This window comes from Chiloscyllium punctatum, chromosome X (assembly GCF_047496795.1).
Source record: "Chiloscyllium punctatum isolate Juve2018m chromosome X, sChiPun1.3, whole genome shotgun sequence".
In the NCBI taxonomy this organism is placed as follows: Eukaryota; Metazoa; Chordata; class Chondrichthyes; order Orectolobiformes; family Hemiscylliidae; genus Chiloscyllium; species Chiloscyllium punctatum.
Window position 1 is genome coordinate 19,840,268 of NC_092791.1, and position 16,552 is coordinate 19,856,819.

A 16,552-nucleotide genomic window follows, 5' to 3' on the forward strand; every position below is an offset into this window, starting at 1 on the left:
TACAGGAGATTTCCTAACAAAATCTTAAATTTGCAATGAACATGGTGGTTTCAAGTGTTCTGTTGCAGTCAGACTTCAGCAGGTAATGAAAGACCCACTGAAGTTTGGAGCTTGGGACACATCCCCAGAAAAACAAAAAAAAAAAGTTGGGATAGCACAGCAGTGCAGGAGAACACCAAGGTTGGGGGGGGGGGGGGGGGGGGGGGGGGGGGGGGGAGGGAAAGAAGAGAGAACGACGATGACAACCACCAAATTTTGGTTTTAAAACATATGGAAGGAGCTCCACAAAGAGATCCAAGAGAAAGGGAAAATCAATCCCAGAAGGAGATGGCTTCCCTTTGACCAAGCTGCAAGTCATTTCTCCTGATATTTTCTTTCTCCGAGAGCTATAGCACTTCTAAGAAATGCTTTGGGACATTTGTGTGTAAAATGTACAAGTTCTTGTTTAGATCCTTATGAGGGATATAGTTACTTAAAAGCTAACACCACCCCAGTGACTCACCGTTGATCAGCTTTTACCAAATAGACATTGTCTGTACCCAGACCCTGGAATGCAGCTCCTTTAGTCACAGAATAATGGCACTGGGAATGAAGGAAATAATACCAGTTCATTATTTTATGCAGTTTTCAGCATGATGGCATAAAACAAAAAAAGGTCTTCTAAAAGGAATATTAAATGGCAAAAAAAAGGGTCATTGGAGGAGATCAGAGGCTGTTTAGAGAACAAACCTTGGTGAAGGAAGGCTGTGCAGTGTTCACTGAGGTGCAGGGCACTTTGCCCAAGATATTATAAAAGAAGGGAGGGCTATCCTTCAAAAATTCAGAAGGAAGAAGAACAGGGACTGATTAAAAGAGTTTTGTAAAACATGGAAAAAACGTCAGGAATTTGATGCAAAGAGAGAGAGAGAGAGAGGGGTTGCTTTGTATTCTTATTCAAAACACTTGTAGCAGCTAAAGGGGACTTGTCTCTAATCTAGGAAACGAACTGGATATTGCAGTGAAATTATTTGGCACATATGGGACGAGGAGCGTGCCAATTGGTCAAATATTCCAGATAATCACAAGATCCACATAAACAATGTAAAAACAAAAATTTAATGCAGAGGGTATACAGTTATACTTTTTTCTTTAAGACATTGCATTGTTATAAAATACTTACCAGCAGAGAGCCTTCTCAGTTGCACCTCAACTGACTACTTGGATGTCACAGTAGATTGCAGTATTTGAGGAGAAATTGACAAACCTGTCGATATTTCATGTGGCCATTCGGTTGAACAAGTATGATTGCATTGAGGTAAGTATTTTTAAAAACACTATCATAATTGGACAGAAAACAATACAGAACACTTCAGGGTATTGGAGGCATATAATTTGTGTTGGGTTATCAAACATACCAGCTCAAAGGTGTTGGTAAAAATAATTTTTAAAAAAGTTTGGTATACTTCACTGAATTAAAAGCTATCAATAAAAATCAATTGATAGACATCAGTTGGTGTACCATAAAGTGGAACATCACAAAATTTGTGGAAAGCATGACCCCCTATCTACTGAGGAGGCCTGTAGCCATGGAAATTTGGGCTCAGAGTTGCTGGGCTAGAATATAATTTGCAGATATTGTGGGGCATCAGGCACGGTGTTAATGGAAGACATATCTGGACAGTTGTGTTTTAGAAGGCGGTCACACCCATTGGGTGCAATAGAAAACTTACAGTTGGCTGCGATCAGGGACAGACAGGGAGACTAGGTCAGGCAGTTACAGGGATCCAGTGCATAATAATGGAGGAGCCTTAACCTTGAACTTTGATCAGCAGATAGGAGGCGCTTTTCTCGAGGGCTACCTTTGACAGAAGGGATCAGTAGTTGGAGGAAATGTGGCTCAATTACTAAGCTGAACAGAGTTTGGGGGGGGGGGGGAAGAAAGGGAAAAGAAAAGAGAGAGTGAGAGAAAAATAAAAAGAAGAAATAAAGGGGGAAAAAAAAAAATGGAGGAGATGCTAATCAGGGAGACAGGTACTGATCGTTATTTCAGCGATGAGAAGCTGTAATTTGCCAGCTACCAGCACAAAAAGAATGCACTTCATTGCTGGAATCGGGCAGGCTTGGAGCAGGAGGGAGCAGATCCACGATGGAACTCAGAATGACATTTGAGGAGAGCTGAAGAAGCTCTAGTCCAAAGAGATGTCAATTGGGTTGTTACTGGAACTATGCATCAAGGGTGCCAGAGGAAGAAGTAGTTCCACCTGCTTCAGAGGTTTGTAATAACATCACTGAATAGGGTGATTGAGAAAAAGGCACTCACTGAGGACTGAGATCAAGACAAATATCTTCACTCAAAAGGGTTGTGAATTTTTGGATTGGTCTATCCCCTGGGATTGTAAATGCTCCATTATAGAATATATTCAAGGTTGAGATCATTGGTCACTCATGACATGTAACAATTTGAAGGGGAGACAAAGTGGAGTTAATGTAGTAGATCAGCCAAGATCATATTGATAGTACAGCTCAGGGGAGTTACACTCAGCTTACAGTGCAAGATAGGAGAGACACAGACAAAAAAAAAATAATATTGTGAGAAAAAGACATCACACACTCAAGATGGAGGCAAGTGAGGCTTTTTCCAGGGGTGGAACAGTATTAAAGTCCTGGAGAGGTTTAGGTTGCAGACTGCAAGAAGGAATGTTAAGGAGAAAACAAAAGATTTATTTCAGAGGCTAATTAAATGACAAAAATCATTTCATATTTTTTTTAAAAAGGCCATAGAAACAGACCAGCTACGAGTCAATCCCTAAAAAACTCACTTCTTCAGAGGTGAAGACGGCCAATCTCGGCATCTCCCATAGGCCACATTTTTTAATTTCAGGGAAGAGCTTGTACCTGGCCACATTCATAGCGTACATATTGGACATAGAGCCTCCTGTGGATAGAAGAATCATTCCAAAATATGGTTAATAAATTCATGCATTCACCGTTACCAATTTCTCTAATCACTGTTACAAAACTCTAGAGAGAGAGTTGTGATGATACTGCTCCTTGAACAAGGTTACGCTGTCCTTGGGGTTTTTTCCCTCTCCAGGGAGGTTATAAAAGCAGCGATTCCGAAAAGTCTGGCTTGGATGGTTTTTAGGGCCAGTTTGATTATAGCTAACAGATATTGCCTCACACAAAAGGCTCGAGTTTTAAAAAAACACTTGCACAACTAAAGGAAAGTGGCCAGTTCTCCCAGCTCAGCTTTTCTCTGGTTTGGTTTGGTTTCAGCAGTTTGGCTGTTCATAAAGCAGGCAGTCGGTTTGAGGCTGCTGGTCCAGGAAACAGCTACATGGAAGGTAGTGTTCATGCTGAATCCCTCTGTCTCTGTGTCTCTCTCTAGACCCGGTGTTTGATTTTATCTTTTGGGCCAAAGGGTGTTTATGGGGATTGATACAAGTATTGGGAACAGCATAATTAAGTTGGGATAATCTATTGGGATTTCAGATAGATTAAGTTATTCTACATTCGGTTCTCTTTTGTTGGTATTTCATTTGGTAATCTTGTAAATAAATTTCTGTATTGTTTGAAACTAAGTGTTTGAACCAGCAGTATCCCTCCTGTAATATCTACGTTACACCTGCTTAAAACAATGAGCAAAGTTAAGGTCTGGGCTACTTTATTGAAATGTTTTGAGGTGGTCTGGCCTGGTCCATAAACCATAGGGTTGTGTTTTAGGAACTGTTAAGAAGAAATGCATCCTCATGCCTGAAGACTGCCAATTTCTTTTCCCTTCCCAATTGCTGCAAGCTGTAACTTTTAACTGGTACACCAAGAGATCTTTAACAAGTGGGAAGTAGCTACTCTGTACCTCATATAAACAAGAGGAAGTATTGGAGAAGGAAGATAAAGAAGCAGCATTCTATTTAGCGCAAGAACCATTTCAGCAAACCCAGCACTGAACTGCTTTCCCAGTCTTTCCTCTGCCCATACCCACATTTCTTTTCATAGATGTACGTACAATATTTTCTATAAACTTTAACTTTAGTGGCAACTCCAGAAATTGCAAGGCTTAACTTCCAGTGCACTGCCCCAGTAAGGTATAACAAAAGTTCAGGATGAGAACTAAAGGCAATGGTAGGGCCCATTAGGGACCAAAACACACTTGTGGATGATGTGAGTAAGGCTCTTCACGACTAGTCCAAGTTCACAATGGAGAGGACAAAGCAGACTTGGTTAGCAGCAATTGTGAAATAATAGATAGCATCGTGAGATGGGAAGCATCAAAAAAAAAGTTGTGGATCTTTGAACATGGATGAACCTCTAGTCCCACATTTAAAAATGTATCCCAGACTGCTAAAGAGAGGGGGAGGAAATAACTGACCATTGTCAAACATGGGCACAGTGCCAGAGAGGACTGTAACACAAGGGAGGAAGGAATCATAGGCCAGTCAATCTAAAAATTCTGTTGTGGCAAACTACAGGTAGCGGAAATCATTTGGAGAGACAGAGGAAAGGTGGTGTCTGACTAATTGAACTTATCATTTTAAAGGGCTAAAACAAGGATGGTTGATAAGGTTCACATGTTTTCTGTCAGCTGTATGGATTTTACTAAGGTTTTTGACAAGAGCATACATGGCAGACAGTTCAGAAAGTGAATAGCTCAAGCAATTCAAGTGAAAGTTAGATTCAAGGCAGGCTCAGCTAAAGGAACCAAAGGATAATTAGTCCTTCTTCATATCACCTCCATTTAAATCTCTAATCATTTTTATGTGTAGATGGGTTTCCGAAAGCAACAAAAATTGAATGCATGGTTAATAGCAAAGGAGAAAGCTATCAACTGGAGGAAGACATCAATGAAAGGTGGAGAGAAAAAAGTGGCCATTGGAATTCAATCCAGAGAAGCAGAAGCTAATGCAGCTAGGGGAGGGCAAACAAAGCAAGGGAACCCACAACAAAGGTGGAAGCTGTAGAGCTAGTGGACCTTATCCTCAGGAGTCTTGACAGGGTGAAAGTGGAGAGGATATTTCCTCTTGTGGGAGAAACTAGAGCTCAGGTATCACAGGGTTAAAATAAAAGGGATTGCCCATTTAAGACAGGTAAGAATATTATTTTGTCCTCAGAAGACTTCACTCTCTACTTCCACCAGCTTCTGAGGAAGAGAATCTTCAAATATTTTGAAAGACGGGGGTGGATGGGTTCTTGGTAAGCAGGGGGAGGTGAAAAAAAAAGTTATTCGAAGTATGCAGGAACATGGATTGATCAGATCAGCCATGATCTTATTGAATAGTGGAGCAGGTTTCAGTGGCCTACTCCAGCTTCTCATTTGTAGAGGCACTGGTTATGGCTTGCTAAAATTTCCTGGATTCAACCAAGAAAGGAAGGGAGAAAGTCATTGTAGGCCAGTTAATATTACAGGAAGGACCTGATCCACTAGAGAGGTTAAAGGGAGATTTCAGAGTGTAGCCAGGACCAGAGAACTTGAGGTCATCAGGAATGGCTGGGGTTTATGCATTTGGAACAGATGAGGCAAAGGGATCTTATTGAGGGTATATTAAAATCACAATGGTTCTGGATAGGAAGAACATACATTTCTTTAGGAAGTCAGTGACTAGTGGACACAGATTTAAAGTCATTGGTGGAAGGAGTCAGAGAATTCTTTTCCACCTGCACTAAATCTCTACTAAACTCTGGTCTTGCGGACACTCTGGACGTAACAAGCGTTTTGGAACGGTTTTGCTCGTTCACAACAAACTGCAAATTTTATATAAAATGGCCATTTGATTTTGGGTTCTTTCATCAAGGAGGGAGAAGGAGAATCTTTTTCACTCAGCAGGTACAGAATTTTTGGAAACCCCTGCCTCAGGACTGGGGGAGCTCAGTCATAGAGAACACAAAAGATGGATAGATTTTTACATATTGAGGCATACACAGGCCGATGGGGACAGTGGGGGAAAAATGGCAGTGAGGTAGATGACAGCCATTATCATGTGAAATGGCGCTGCAGACTTAAAAGGGGCCAAATCGCCTACTCCTACTTCCTATATTCCACAGCTTGCTGCATAGAACATTGGACAAGGATGGCGTGTTATCCACATGGGAGAAGAAATGAAAAAAATTGGGATTTAAAATTAAAGACACCCAATCTGATTGTAGGCCAAATTCCTCGAATTGTGGCACTAACCTGGGCAAAATATTCCATCGCCACACTCCCATCCAATAAATGCACGAAGCTTCTTCAACACCACTTCCTCCATCAGTACAAAAACTGGTGCAATCTCATAGGTGTATCTGAGGGAGAGAGTGTTTCAGGGTGGGGGAAGAAGGAGGAAAAAAAAAAGAGAAAGAAGCATGAAATGAGTGTAAGACATTCCAATGAAAGAATGAAGGCAGCAAGGCAAGAGAGAAGCAGGAGAGAAGACAACAGGCAATGGTATAGGAGGGAGTGGGGAAGAAAAAAAAAGAGAAACATCACAAGGCAAAGGATGGGAAGAGAGGTAGCATGATAGAAAGAACAATCTATACCCAGTAGAAAAAAGTGCAGACTGATTGCAAAACAAAATGCTGGAAAATCTCAGCAGGTCTGGCAGCATGTGTGGAGAGATAATCAGAGTTCATATTTCAGGTCCAGTGACCCTTTGATGGACTGGAAATGTTCACTCCTTTCTCTTCACGGATGCTGCCAGACCTGCTGAGATTTTCCAGCATTTTGTTTCGCAATCAATACCGAGTGCTGGTACCAAATCTGAAACTGCAAGACTAATATTACTTAACAGCCCAGTCAGGGAGGCAAATGCCAAAACTGCCCACATTAACCTCGATAGAAGACCTTTGCAAGACTTGAGGCACCAGCAGCACCTCAGTCAAGTGGCCATTCCTTAACTACAAGTCCAGACAGCAAGCATGCAGGCCATTTGACTGAAATAATACTCAGTTGGTCACAAACAATAGCAGAAAATATACTAGGCATCTTCAACCAAACATTTGGGTTCAGTACTCACTGATATTCCGTTTTAGGATTGAAAACTGCCAGTAGGCACAAAGTCCCATTGCAGTTTTCCATTAACATCCCATATTGGCCAACTTCAGATTCAGCCTGGAAAGTGTTTTTCTGAAGGTGGAACAGAGCAAGTTGACAGGATAGTAGGAGTGCGCTTTATTCAATATCTAATCCCATGCTGTCCCTCTCCTGGGAATGTTGATGGGGACCAGAGAGAGGGAGCTTTGCTTCCAGTTTAAAAATAAAAAGTAGGGGGGCATTATCCTGCATCTAACCCAGTGCTGAAATTGTCCTACTGGGATCCCAATATTGCTTTTTCTTAGCACCAATAATTCATCACAACCAAGAGCAGAAAATGTCAAACAAGGCCCCTTCAAATCTAAAACAAGGATGACTGAACATTTCAGGTAGTTCAGGGCTTCCTGTGCAGAAGTGGGAATTGGAGACTGAAACATTCATGGAATTATATTAGTGGAGAACTGAAGGCAGAAGATTAACTCAAATGGGTAGATCAGAGGAGAGGAGGTGGTGATGGGGTAAGTTGGGGTGGAAAGCCATTAAGAGGAGGAGACAGGATCTCAGTGTGCCCCTTTCTATTGAAAAGGTTCAATTTCCAACACGTAATTCTCAAGAGGGAAAGATGAGCATGGAGACCTGATAAACAAGAACTCTATAGGAGGGTTTTTGCTGTACAAAGTGCAAACTTGCCCTCAGGGTGCCATTTGGCCATACTGTGCCAGGAGGGCACAAGTGTAGACATTAGAACATAGAACATAGAACAATACAGCACAGAACAGGCCCTTCGGCCCACGATGTTGTGCCGATCTTCTAACCTAGATTAAGCACCCATCCATGTACCTATCCAAATGCCGCTTAAAGGTCGCCAATGATTCTGACTCTACCACTCCCACGGGCAGCGCATTCCATGCCCCCACCACTCTCTGGGTAAAGAACCCACCCCTGACATCTCCCCTATACCTTCCACCCTTCACCTTAAATTTATGTCCCCTTGTAACACTCTCTTGTACCCGGGGAAAAAGTTTCTGACTGTCTACTCTATCTATTCCCCTGATCATCTTATAAACCTCTATCAAGTCACCCCTCATCCTTCGCCGTTCCAACGAGAAAAGGCCGAGAACTCTCAACCTATCCTCGTACGACCTATTCTCCATTCCAGGCAACATCCTGGTAAATCTTCTCTGCACCCTCTCCAAAGCTTCCACATCTTTCCTAAAGTGAAGCGACCAGAACTGCACACAGTACTCCAACTGTGGCCTAACCAAAGTCCTGTACAGCTGCAACATCACCTCACGACTCTTGAATTCAATCCCTCTGCTAATGAACGATAATACTCCATAGGCCTTCTTACAAACTCTATCCACCTGAGTGGCAACCTTCAAAGATCTATGTACATAGACCCCAAGATCCCTCTGTTCCTCCACCTGACTAAGAACCCTACCATTAACCCTGTATTCCGCATTCTTATTTGTTCTTCCAAAATGGACAACCTCACACTTGGCAGGGTTGAACTCCATCTGCCACTCCTCAGTCCAGCTCTGCATCATATCTAAGTCCCTCTGCATCCAACAACAGCCCTCCTCACTGTCCACAACTCCACCTATCTTCGTATCATCTGCAAATTTACTGACCCACCCTTCGACTCCCTCATCTAAGTCATTAATAACAATTACAAACAGCAGAGGACCCAGAACTGATCCCTGCGGAACTCCACTTGTAACCGGGCTCCAGGCTGAATATTTACCATCTACCACCACTCTCTGCCTTCGACCGGTTAGCCAGTTTTCTATCCAATTGGCCAAATTTCCCTCTATCCCATGCCTCCTGACTTTCCACACAAGCCTACCATGGGGAACCTTATCAAATGCCTTACTAAAATCCATGTACACTACATCCACTGCTCTACCCTCATCCACATGCTTGGTCACCTCCTCGAAGAAAAGTATACACAGGATGTTTTTAAAATGCATAACCACATAAAAGTTCCTGTTCTATTGTATCTATATGGGTTTTTGAACATGACAGAATCAGATGGATACACGTGTGGAATGTCTGCTTTGTCATAAAGCCACCACAAAAGGTCTGCACAACAAATGGTAGCAAAAACCTCAGCATTAACAATAGTGCATGTCAATCGTCTACACAGAAGTAGCAGCATACACTGCCCTATGTAATGCCATATTTTGCAGAATGCACTGGAAAACTTTGGGGAACATTCATACAGTCCTGCTGAGGAAAAACAATCAAGGCACCACTTGGGATACCTGAAGGAGTCCTTGACATGAGAATAATGGGACCTCTCTCTCATGGAAGGTTTTAACTATCTTATTTAATTTGTTTAATAGAAATGACTACAACCTAGATAGGTCAGTGTTTGCAAGTCCTCGAACGTGCTTTAGAGATAATGACAAATCAAATTTTAAAAAGATAGACTTGCATTTCTGCAGCACTTTCCAGCCCCAGAATGTCCTTTAGGGTAGGAAATCTGCCTCCTGATCCAATCTGGCCTACACAACTCCAGATCCACAACAATATGTTTAACTCCTAACTGACCTTTGGGCAAACAGGGATGAGCATAAATGCAGGCTCACTAACTAAATAAATACAAAAAAATACACAGACGAAAGTCACCTTTCAGCCAGTAGAATACTTTTGTAAGTGTGGTCACCATTGTAAAGGCAGGAAACTCAGCAAATCCTTACAACAATGCGATAATGACCGAACTGTTTCTTGTAATATTAGTTCAGGGATGAATATTGGCTAGAATAGCTCCACTGCGTGCACTCTCAAAATAGTACTCCCTCAGTGTAACACTGAAGCATCAGCCCAGATTTTTGTAAAGTGAGGGTCCCTGGTTTCCCTGACGACCCTAGTACCCACAGTTTTGTGCTTCAGAAGAGAGAATTCAGAATACTTTTTCCTCTTTGGTATTTTTGATTGTGGTGTGAAATGGGAAAATGACAGTGGAAAGAATGGCTAAACTTTTGAAAAGCAAACTAGGACGTAATGTAAGTGCTATTTACACTGCTGTTTCTTCAACTCGTGAAAGGCGGGGGGTGGGGAGTTAAAAATAACTGGCATTAAGGGATGCATACAAAATGAGATCCGGCCAGCAACAGGCAACTGATTGGGCTGTGGAGTAACCATTTGTCAGTGGCAAAGGTCTCTGCCCATCAACAATTGTGATTGGTTCCCAAGAAGCTGAACAGCTTGTGGATATGAATGACAGCCAGAAGCCTTCAGACTATGGAACGTCTCAGAAGAAAATTACCTAAAGCCTGCAGAAAACCAGTTTATTTTCCCTTACTTGTTGCTGTAAGCTCCTGCTTTCATACAAGTCATCAGAATGCACAATTTTATACGGCGGGCTAGAGATTTAACTGGTAGAAAGCTTATGTGGAATAGTTCATAATTGTTTACTTATAGCTACAATCTATTTATTTGAAATAAAATAGGTAGTCACTCTCATCAAGTACAGGACCTTGGACCATGCTGTTATCCTGTGTCTAAAAAAATACAGGGAACTTGGAGAATTCTGCATATTTGCAGAAAATCTTGAACTTGTGGGGCAACCTCAGGAATAGCAGAGGCATGATTTCCAGCACACTACCCCCAGTGGAAGTGATAGAGTGCTAGCAACAGAGCCATGGCTGACACAATATTCTACAGTACCACCATATAAGGAAAATGGGGGTGTATGACTTGTATCTGTATGAACCCAATAGAAGAGAAAGAGAATCCAACGTGCACCTTAACATTGGCACAAACCTGGAGACACCTCAGCTGGAGGGCAAGGGGATGGGTCAAAGACAAGGAAACCAAAAAAAAAAAGGGGGGGGCTTTGTTCTCCAATTTCTAATCAAATGGTACTGTTTAGAATACCCACTGCAAGTGCTTGGATTGGACCATCAGTAAATGTTGCTCACTGGCTTGTATTCAGGGTTTCTGTTATATAACGACCAACCAAGGAATGATGATCCAGTCCTGCAAACAGCTGGTTGCAAAATCGAGGATGAGCTGAAGGGAATAAACAAAGATACATCTCAGTTTATTTAGAAACAACGTCAAGAAATCCCTTCAACTCAAGTTTAAGTCCACTTCAGCTGCCGAGGCTTCTAGCACTAAAACCCCCTCTCCCCCTTCAGAGGCTCTTTAAAGGTTTACCTCTTTGATCAAAGATTTCAGACATGTTTGAATATCTCTTAACATGGTTTTGTGTCAAATTTTGTTCAATAGTGCTCCTGTGAAGCGCTACAGAATATTTTACAACATCAAAAAGACTCAGTCACTTCACAGAGTGAGTTGCAGTCCCGACTAACAGCAGACTGAACAGGGATCTTGCACCTTGGACACCAAGTTCTACATGCTGGCTGAGTCAGACTTGATCTCGATCCCAGTAGGGAAGTATTCAAACAGATGTCAGAGTCTGATGTTTTCCATTCTCCTCAAAATCTTTAAGGGTTGCTCTGACACGATCAACATTGCAACAAACTGAGGCAAGTGGGGCATTAACACAAGGCAAGTGCTCTCAACAACTTGTTCACATATCTATTTAGCAGAGGCCGACCCTTCCTAAGCCCCACAACTCTCAGCCTCACCCAGTGAGATGGAGCTTGTACAATAACGCCATCATATCCGAAGAGGATGATCAGAAAAGCTTAGCAGTCCTCCATGAAAAGATCTGGATGGGATGCATCCTAGGTCACCAAGGGAAGCATAGTTGGCAAGGTTATGGCCACAAACCTCTGAGCATACTTGGTAAAAACAATAGTGTCAGAGGACTGGAGGATTGGAAGTGTTGGAGCCCAATTTCAAACAAAAAGCAAGGAGATCAATTTGCAGATTACAGGCCAGTCAGGCCAATGCTAGTAGCAATGCTCTCATTAACAACCTGGCCTTGTGTACACAAGGCAGAATTTCAATGTCTGCTGAGGTCAGAACTTGGAATCATACTAAATAATGAAAACAACAAACTTCAAGAAAATAGACAGGCTGACAAAACAGACAGATGTGAAAAATGAAATTTAATGCAGACATGTGTACAAAGTGATATAGAAGTATAGCACGGAAACAGACCCTTCGGCCCAACTCGTCCATGCCGACCAATCTAGTCCCTCCTGCCAGCACCTGGCCCATATCCCTCCAAATCCTTCCCATTCATATACCCATCGAGATGCCTTTTAAATGTTGCAATTGTACCAGCCTCCTTGGTTGTCTGTTCAGGGATTTCAATGTTCCAACTTCTCTAATATTGATTGGAACCTCCTTAGTGCCAATAGTTTGGAAGGAGCAAGCAGATTTTGTCAGGTGTGTCCAGGAAGGATTCCCGATTCAATACGTGGATTGGCCAACTAGAGGGGAGACCATATTGGATTTGGTGCTTGGCAATGAACCACGTCAGGTGAAGAGCATTTGGGTGGTGATGCAACACTCTGCCTTTACTATAGTCATAGAGGGGGATATGAGCACACAGTATGGGAAAGTATTTAATTGGGGGGGGGGGGGGGGGGGTTGGAGGATGTCTTGGTAGGATTAAAAACATGCACAAAAATAGGTACAATTCCTAAAAGGGAGAGAGAAACTCCAACAAGTTTGTCAAATATGACTTCCTTTCATAAATCCACATGGACACTGCCCATTTTTTTAAAAAAGTTATCACATCCTTCATAATAAATTCTACCTTTTTTCTCCTGGCAGCAGGCTAACAATTCAAGTGGTGCTGTTTTCTCTCTCCCTCCCTTAAATAACAAAGTTACATTTGCAGGAACCTTTTCAGAAAAAGAAAATGGGGTTTTGAAAGATTACTAGATCCACAGTCTTCAACTGGAGATGTGGCTCAGCTGACCCAGGGGATTTAAAGCAGCCTTCAATCCAATTACTACCTCTTGATTAATACTAATTCCTTCGCGCTCTTCAATTACGCAAGTCCTTTGGTTACCTAATGCTTCTAAGAAATTGTCTACATCTTCCACCATGAAGACAACAGATACAAAGCAATTGTGCAGTTTGTCTGCTATTACCTGGTGCTCTACTATAAAATTCTCCTATCCCAACTGGAATGGGCCTACATTTGTCCAAGCTCACTACTTTTTCCCCCTATACCTACAGAAACTTTTACAGTCCATTTCTGTTTCTAACCAGCTTGTATTCATATTCTCATTTCCCTTTAATCAGTGTCATAATTTACTAAGTTCTAAAGTTGTAGACCCAATAATACCTGTTTAAAATATTAACCATGGACTGTCTACTATCTTTTCATGCATTTTCCCAATTCTCCATTGGGAATTTGACACTCACGTCTTCATTTCCTTTGGTCAGATTTAACACCCTAGTTTCTGAATGCACATCACATTCAAACAAAGCAAAATCAAAATTATGGTTATGATTTCCCAAAAAAAACCTTAAAAAAAGCTTACGTAACTCTTTCCATAATAGTACACCTAAAAGACTCCAATCCCTAGTAGATTCTCCTGCTCAAGAAAGCCATTTTGTACACATACCAGGAATTCATCATCAATAGCACAGGTGCTGGTTTACCGAGTCTATGCAAGTTGAAGTTACCCAATTTGGTTAGAGAAAACAGTTAGTACTTAGAAGGGTGAATAATCAGGAGATGAGCTCCGCCATTAGGGTATAAAAGGAAGCTCCTCAGAAGAGCAGGTTTGTTTCCAGCTCAGTGCTAAGTCTACACAATGAACACTTGTGTGCATTTGCTCAAGTATTGCAGAGTCCTTTATAAGGCCTCTGCGTCACAAAGCTAGTCCTTTTTGTTCTAAGAGCTGTTCCTTGGCTCAAGGATATTCTGTCCTTGATTTTTCTAAGAGAGGTAATAAACCAGGCCAAGCTCCGATCAGACTGGTTTGGTACAGAGATGAAAAAAGGACTTGGAGAGGCCTTTTCCTTTATATGTAAAGGAGGAGATGAGACTTCAGGCCAAAGTGGTCATGTTTTAGAAAAAGTGACCAGTATAATGAAAGGGGAGCGGTCAGCTCTCTAGCTGAGCACTTTAGTGCAGTCCCGAACTGGTTGGGAGTTCAACAGAGAGTGGTGTGGAAACTCTTCTGCGCTTCTACCTTCAGCCTGTAAGTATCTGATCTATTTTGTACTGTGTTTTAAAGGGGGTTTGCTTATTGGGACTGTTGTGTATATTTGGAACAGTATAATGAAGTCTAGTTTAGATAGACTGAGTTCTGTAGGTGTTCTTTATTCTGTTCTGTTTCATTGTGTAATTTTGTGAATAAATGTTTGTTTTTAAAATCTAGTAGTCAACCTAGCTAGCTTACACTGGGTAATTTTCACTATATACTTACCAAAACAAGTTGCAAAGTTATGAGGTCTGGGCTGCTTGCTTAAGAATGTTTTGAGTGGTCTGGCCTAGTCCATAACATCAATTTAGAGTAATACCAAATCAGACATCTTGATGGCACAACCACAATAAGCACCATGTCATCTAAGCTGGGGCAAGGTGAACAGCCAGGAGTTGTGGTCCACATTGGGAGGAATGACTTGGGTGGGAGGGGGAAAAAAGAAAAAACAAAAAAAGGCCCTGAAAATCAGAAGTTAGGGAACCAAGTCGAAAGTTAGCAAGCAGAACAAAAAAGTAGTAATCTCCAGGTTGCTCCCTGTGCTGTGCATGAGTACAGAAATAGCAATATAAGGCAGGTGAACGCATGGCTGGAAAGAGGGTGCAGAACAGAGGGCTTTAAATTCCTGGAATACTGGCCATGGCTCTGGGGAAGATGGCACTTGTAGAAGCCATCTATGTTGTACCCAAACAGAGCTAGGATTGAGGCTGTTGTTGGGGCATTTGGCTAGTGCCGATGGGGAGAGGTTTAAACTAACTTGGTGTGAAGTGGAAACCAGGAGTATGTTGGGGGTGAACAGCAGGGCTCAAAATGCAAGGATACAGCTGGCACTAGCCTAGAAAGAGTCAGATAATAGGTTAGATTAGAATAGGGCAAAGGAAAGAAAGTACTAAAAAGAGTTAAGATGCATGTTTGTAAATGCACAGAATATACTAAATGTGGTTGGGGAGTTACAAACCTAGATTTCAGTGTGTGGAATCATGACGTTGTAGCAATGTGTGTGTCCTGGCCGAATCAAGGGCAAGACAGGGCGTTAAATATTCCTTTGTACAAAGTTGTTCAGGGGAAAAAAAAAAAGGTAGAAAAAGCAAAAGAGAAGAGGGATGATAAGAAAAGACAGCAACGAGCATAAAAAGGGAAAATTGCAAAATCTTCAAAAAAAGGTATAAAAAAAGACAGTAGGACTTCAGTTTAAAAAAAAAGGAATAAGGCTAGTTAGAGACCAAAAAAAGGAGATAAGATGGGTGCAGGGACATGTGATATTTGACAGTGATTTTACGAATTTGAAACAAACTTTGAAAACGTACAGCTGAGTTAAAAAAAAACAAAATGCTCCACGTGCCTTTTGACATGCACAATAAAATACAGGACACTTTAAACCCCGAGAAATGACAACAGATGATGTCACTGACCAGTTTTGACACTATATCGGATGATGTCTTGGCACCGCTCCAGGAGTTTCTCAGGGGGTTCACCAGCATCAACTAAGTCAAGGTCAAGAAGATCCTGTAGCTCATCTGGTTCCTTCCATTCGCATACCTATAGCCAAAATAAGTAGGAACAGAGGTTACCACATTACAAGAGGTAAGTAACATGCTTGAAGGAATCCTTTCAAGGCTTCTGGGTTTTGTTGCACAGACCAACATTTATCACCCAATCAGAATTGCGCTTGAACAGACAGACTTGCTGGGCCAGTTGAGAGGGTACTCATGAGTCAGATGTACAGCATAGAAACAGTCCCTTCCATCCAACTCCTCCACGCCGACCAGATATCCCAACCCAATCTAGTCCCACCTGCCAGCACCTGGCCCATATCCCTCCAAACCCTTTCTATTCTTGTACCCATCCAAATGCCTTTTAAAATGTTGCAATTGTACCAGCCTCCACCACTTCCTCTGGCAGCTCATTCCATACACGTACCACTCTCTGTGAAAAAGTTGCCACGTTTCACAACATCTTTCTGATAGGAAAGAGGCCAGAATGGCACACACAACAATCTAAAGGTAGCCTAACCAAAATCCTGTACAGCCACAACATGACCTCCCAACTCCTATACTCAATACTCTGACCAATAAAAAGGAAAGCATACCAAATACCTTCTTCACTATCCTATCTACTGGTAACTCCACTTTCAAGGAGCTATGAACCTGCACTCCAAGGTCTCTTTTTTTTCAGCAACATTCCCAAGGACCTTACCATTAAGGTGTATAAGTCCTGTTAAGATTTGCTTTCCCAAAATGCAGCACCTTGTATTTATCTGAATTCAACTCCATCTGCCACTCCTTGGCCCACTTGATCAAGGTCCCATTGTACTCTGAGGTAATCTTCTTTGCTGTCCACTACACCTCCAAATTTTGGTGTCATCTACAAACTTATTAACCATATCTCTTATGCTCACATCCAAATCATTTATATAAAAATGACAAAAAGCAGTGGACTCAGCACCAATCCTTGTGGCACACCACTGGTCACAGGCCTCCAGTCT

General features: G+C 42.0%; 1 protein-coding gene across 5 annotated transcripts in view; it reads right to left on the reverse strand.

The window, feature by feature from the left end:
- The window catches only part of csad (cysteine sulfinic acid decarboxylase), a 56,603-nt gene that overhangs the window by 25,691 nt on the left and 14,360 nt on the right, over positions 1–16,552 (reverse strand). For 4 of the 5 annotated variants that reach the window (XM_072567063.1, XM_072567064.1, XM_072567062.1 and 1 more), the window contains exons 3-7: positions 15,480–15,606; positions 10,909–10,999; positions 6,149–6,255; positions 2,799–2,914; positions 503–582 (exon numbers count right to left, since the gene is read on the reverse strand). In XM_072567063.1, coding sequence (XP_072423164.1) covers positions 503–582; positions 2,799–2,914; positions 6,149–6,255; positions 10,909–10,999; positions 15,480–15,606 — 521 coding nt within the window. Of the gene's footprint in view, positions 1–502; positions 583–2,798; positions 2,915–6,148; positions 6,256–10,868; positions 11,000–15,479; positions 15,607–16,552 lie in introns of those variants that run through there. The other variant, XM_072567066.1, reaches the window with a different exon arrangement.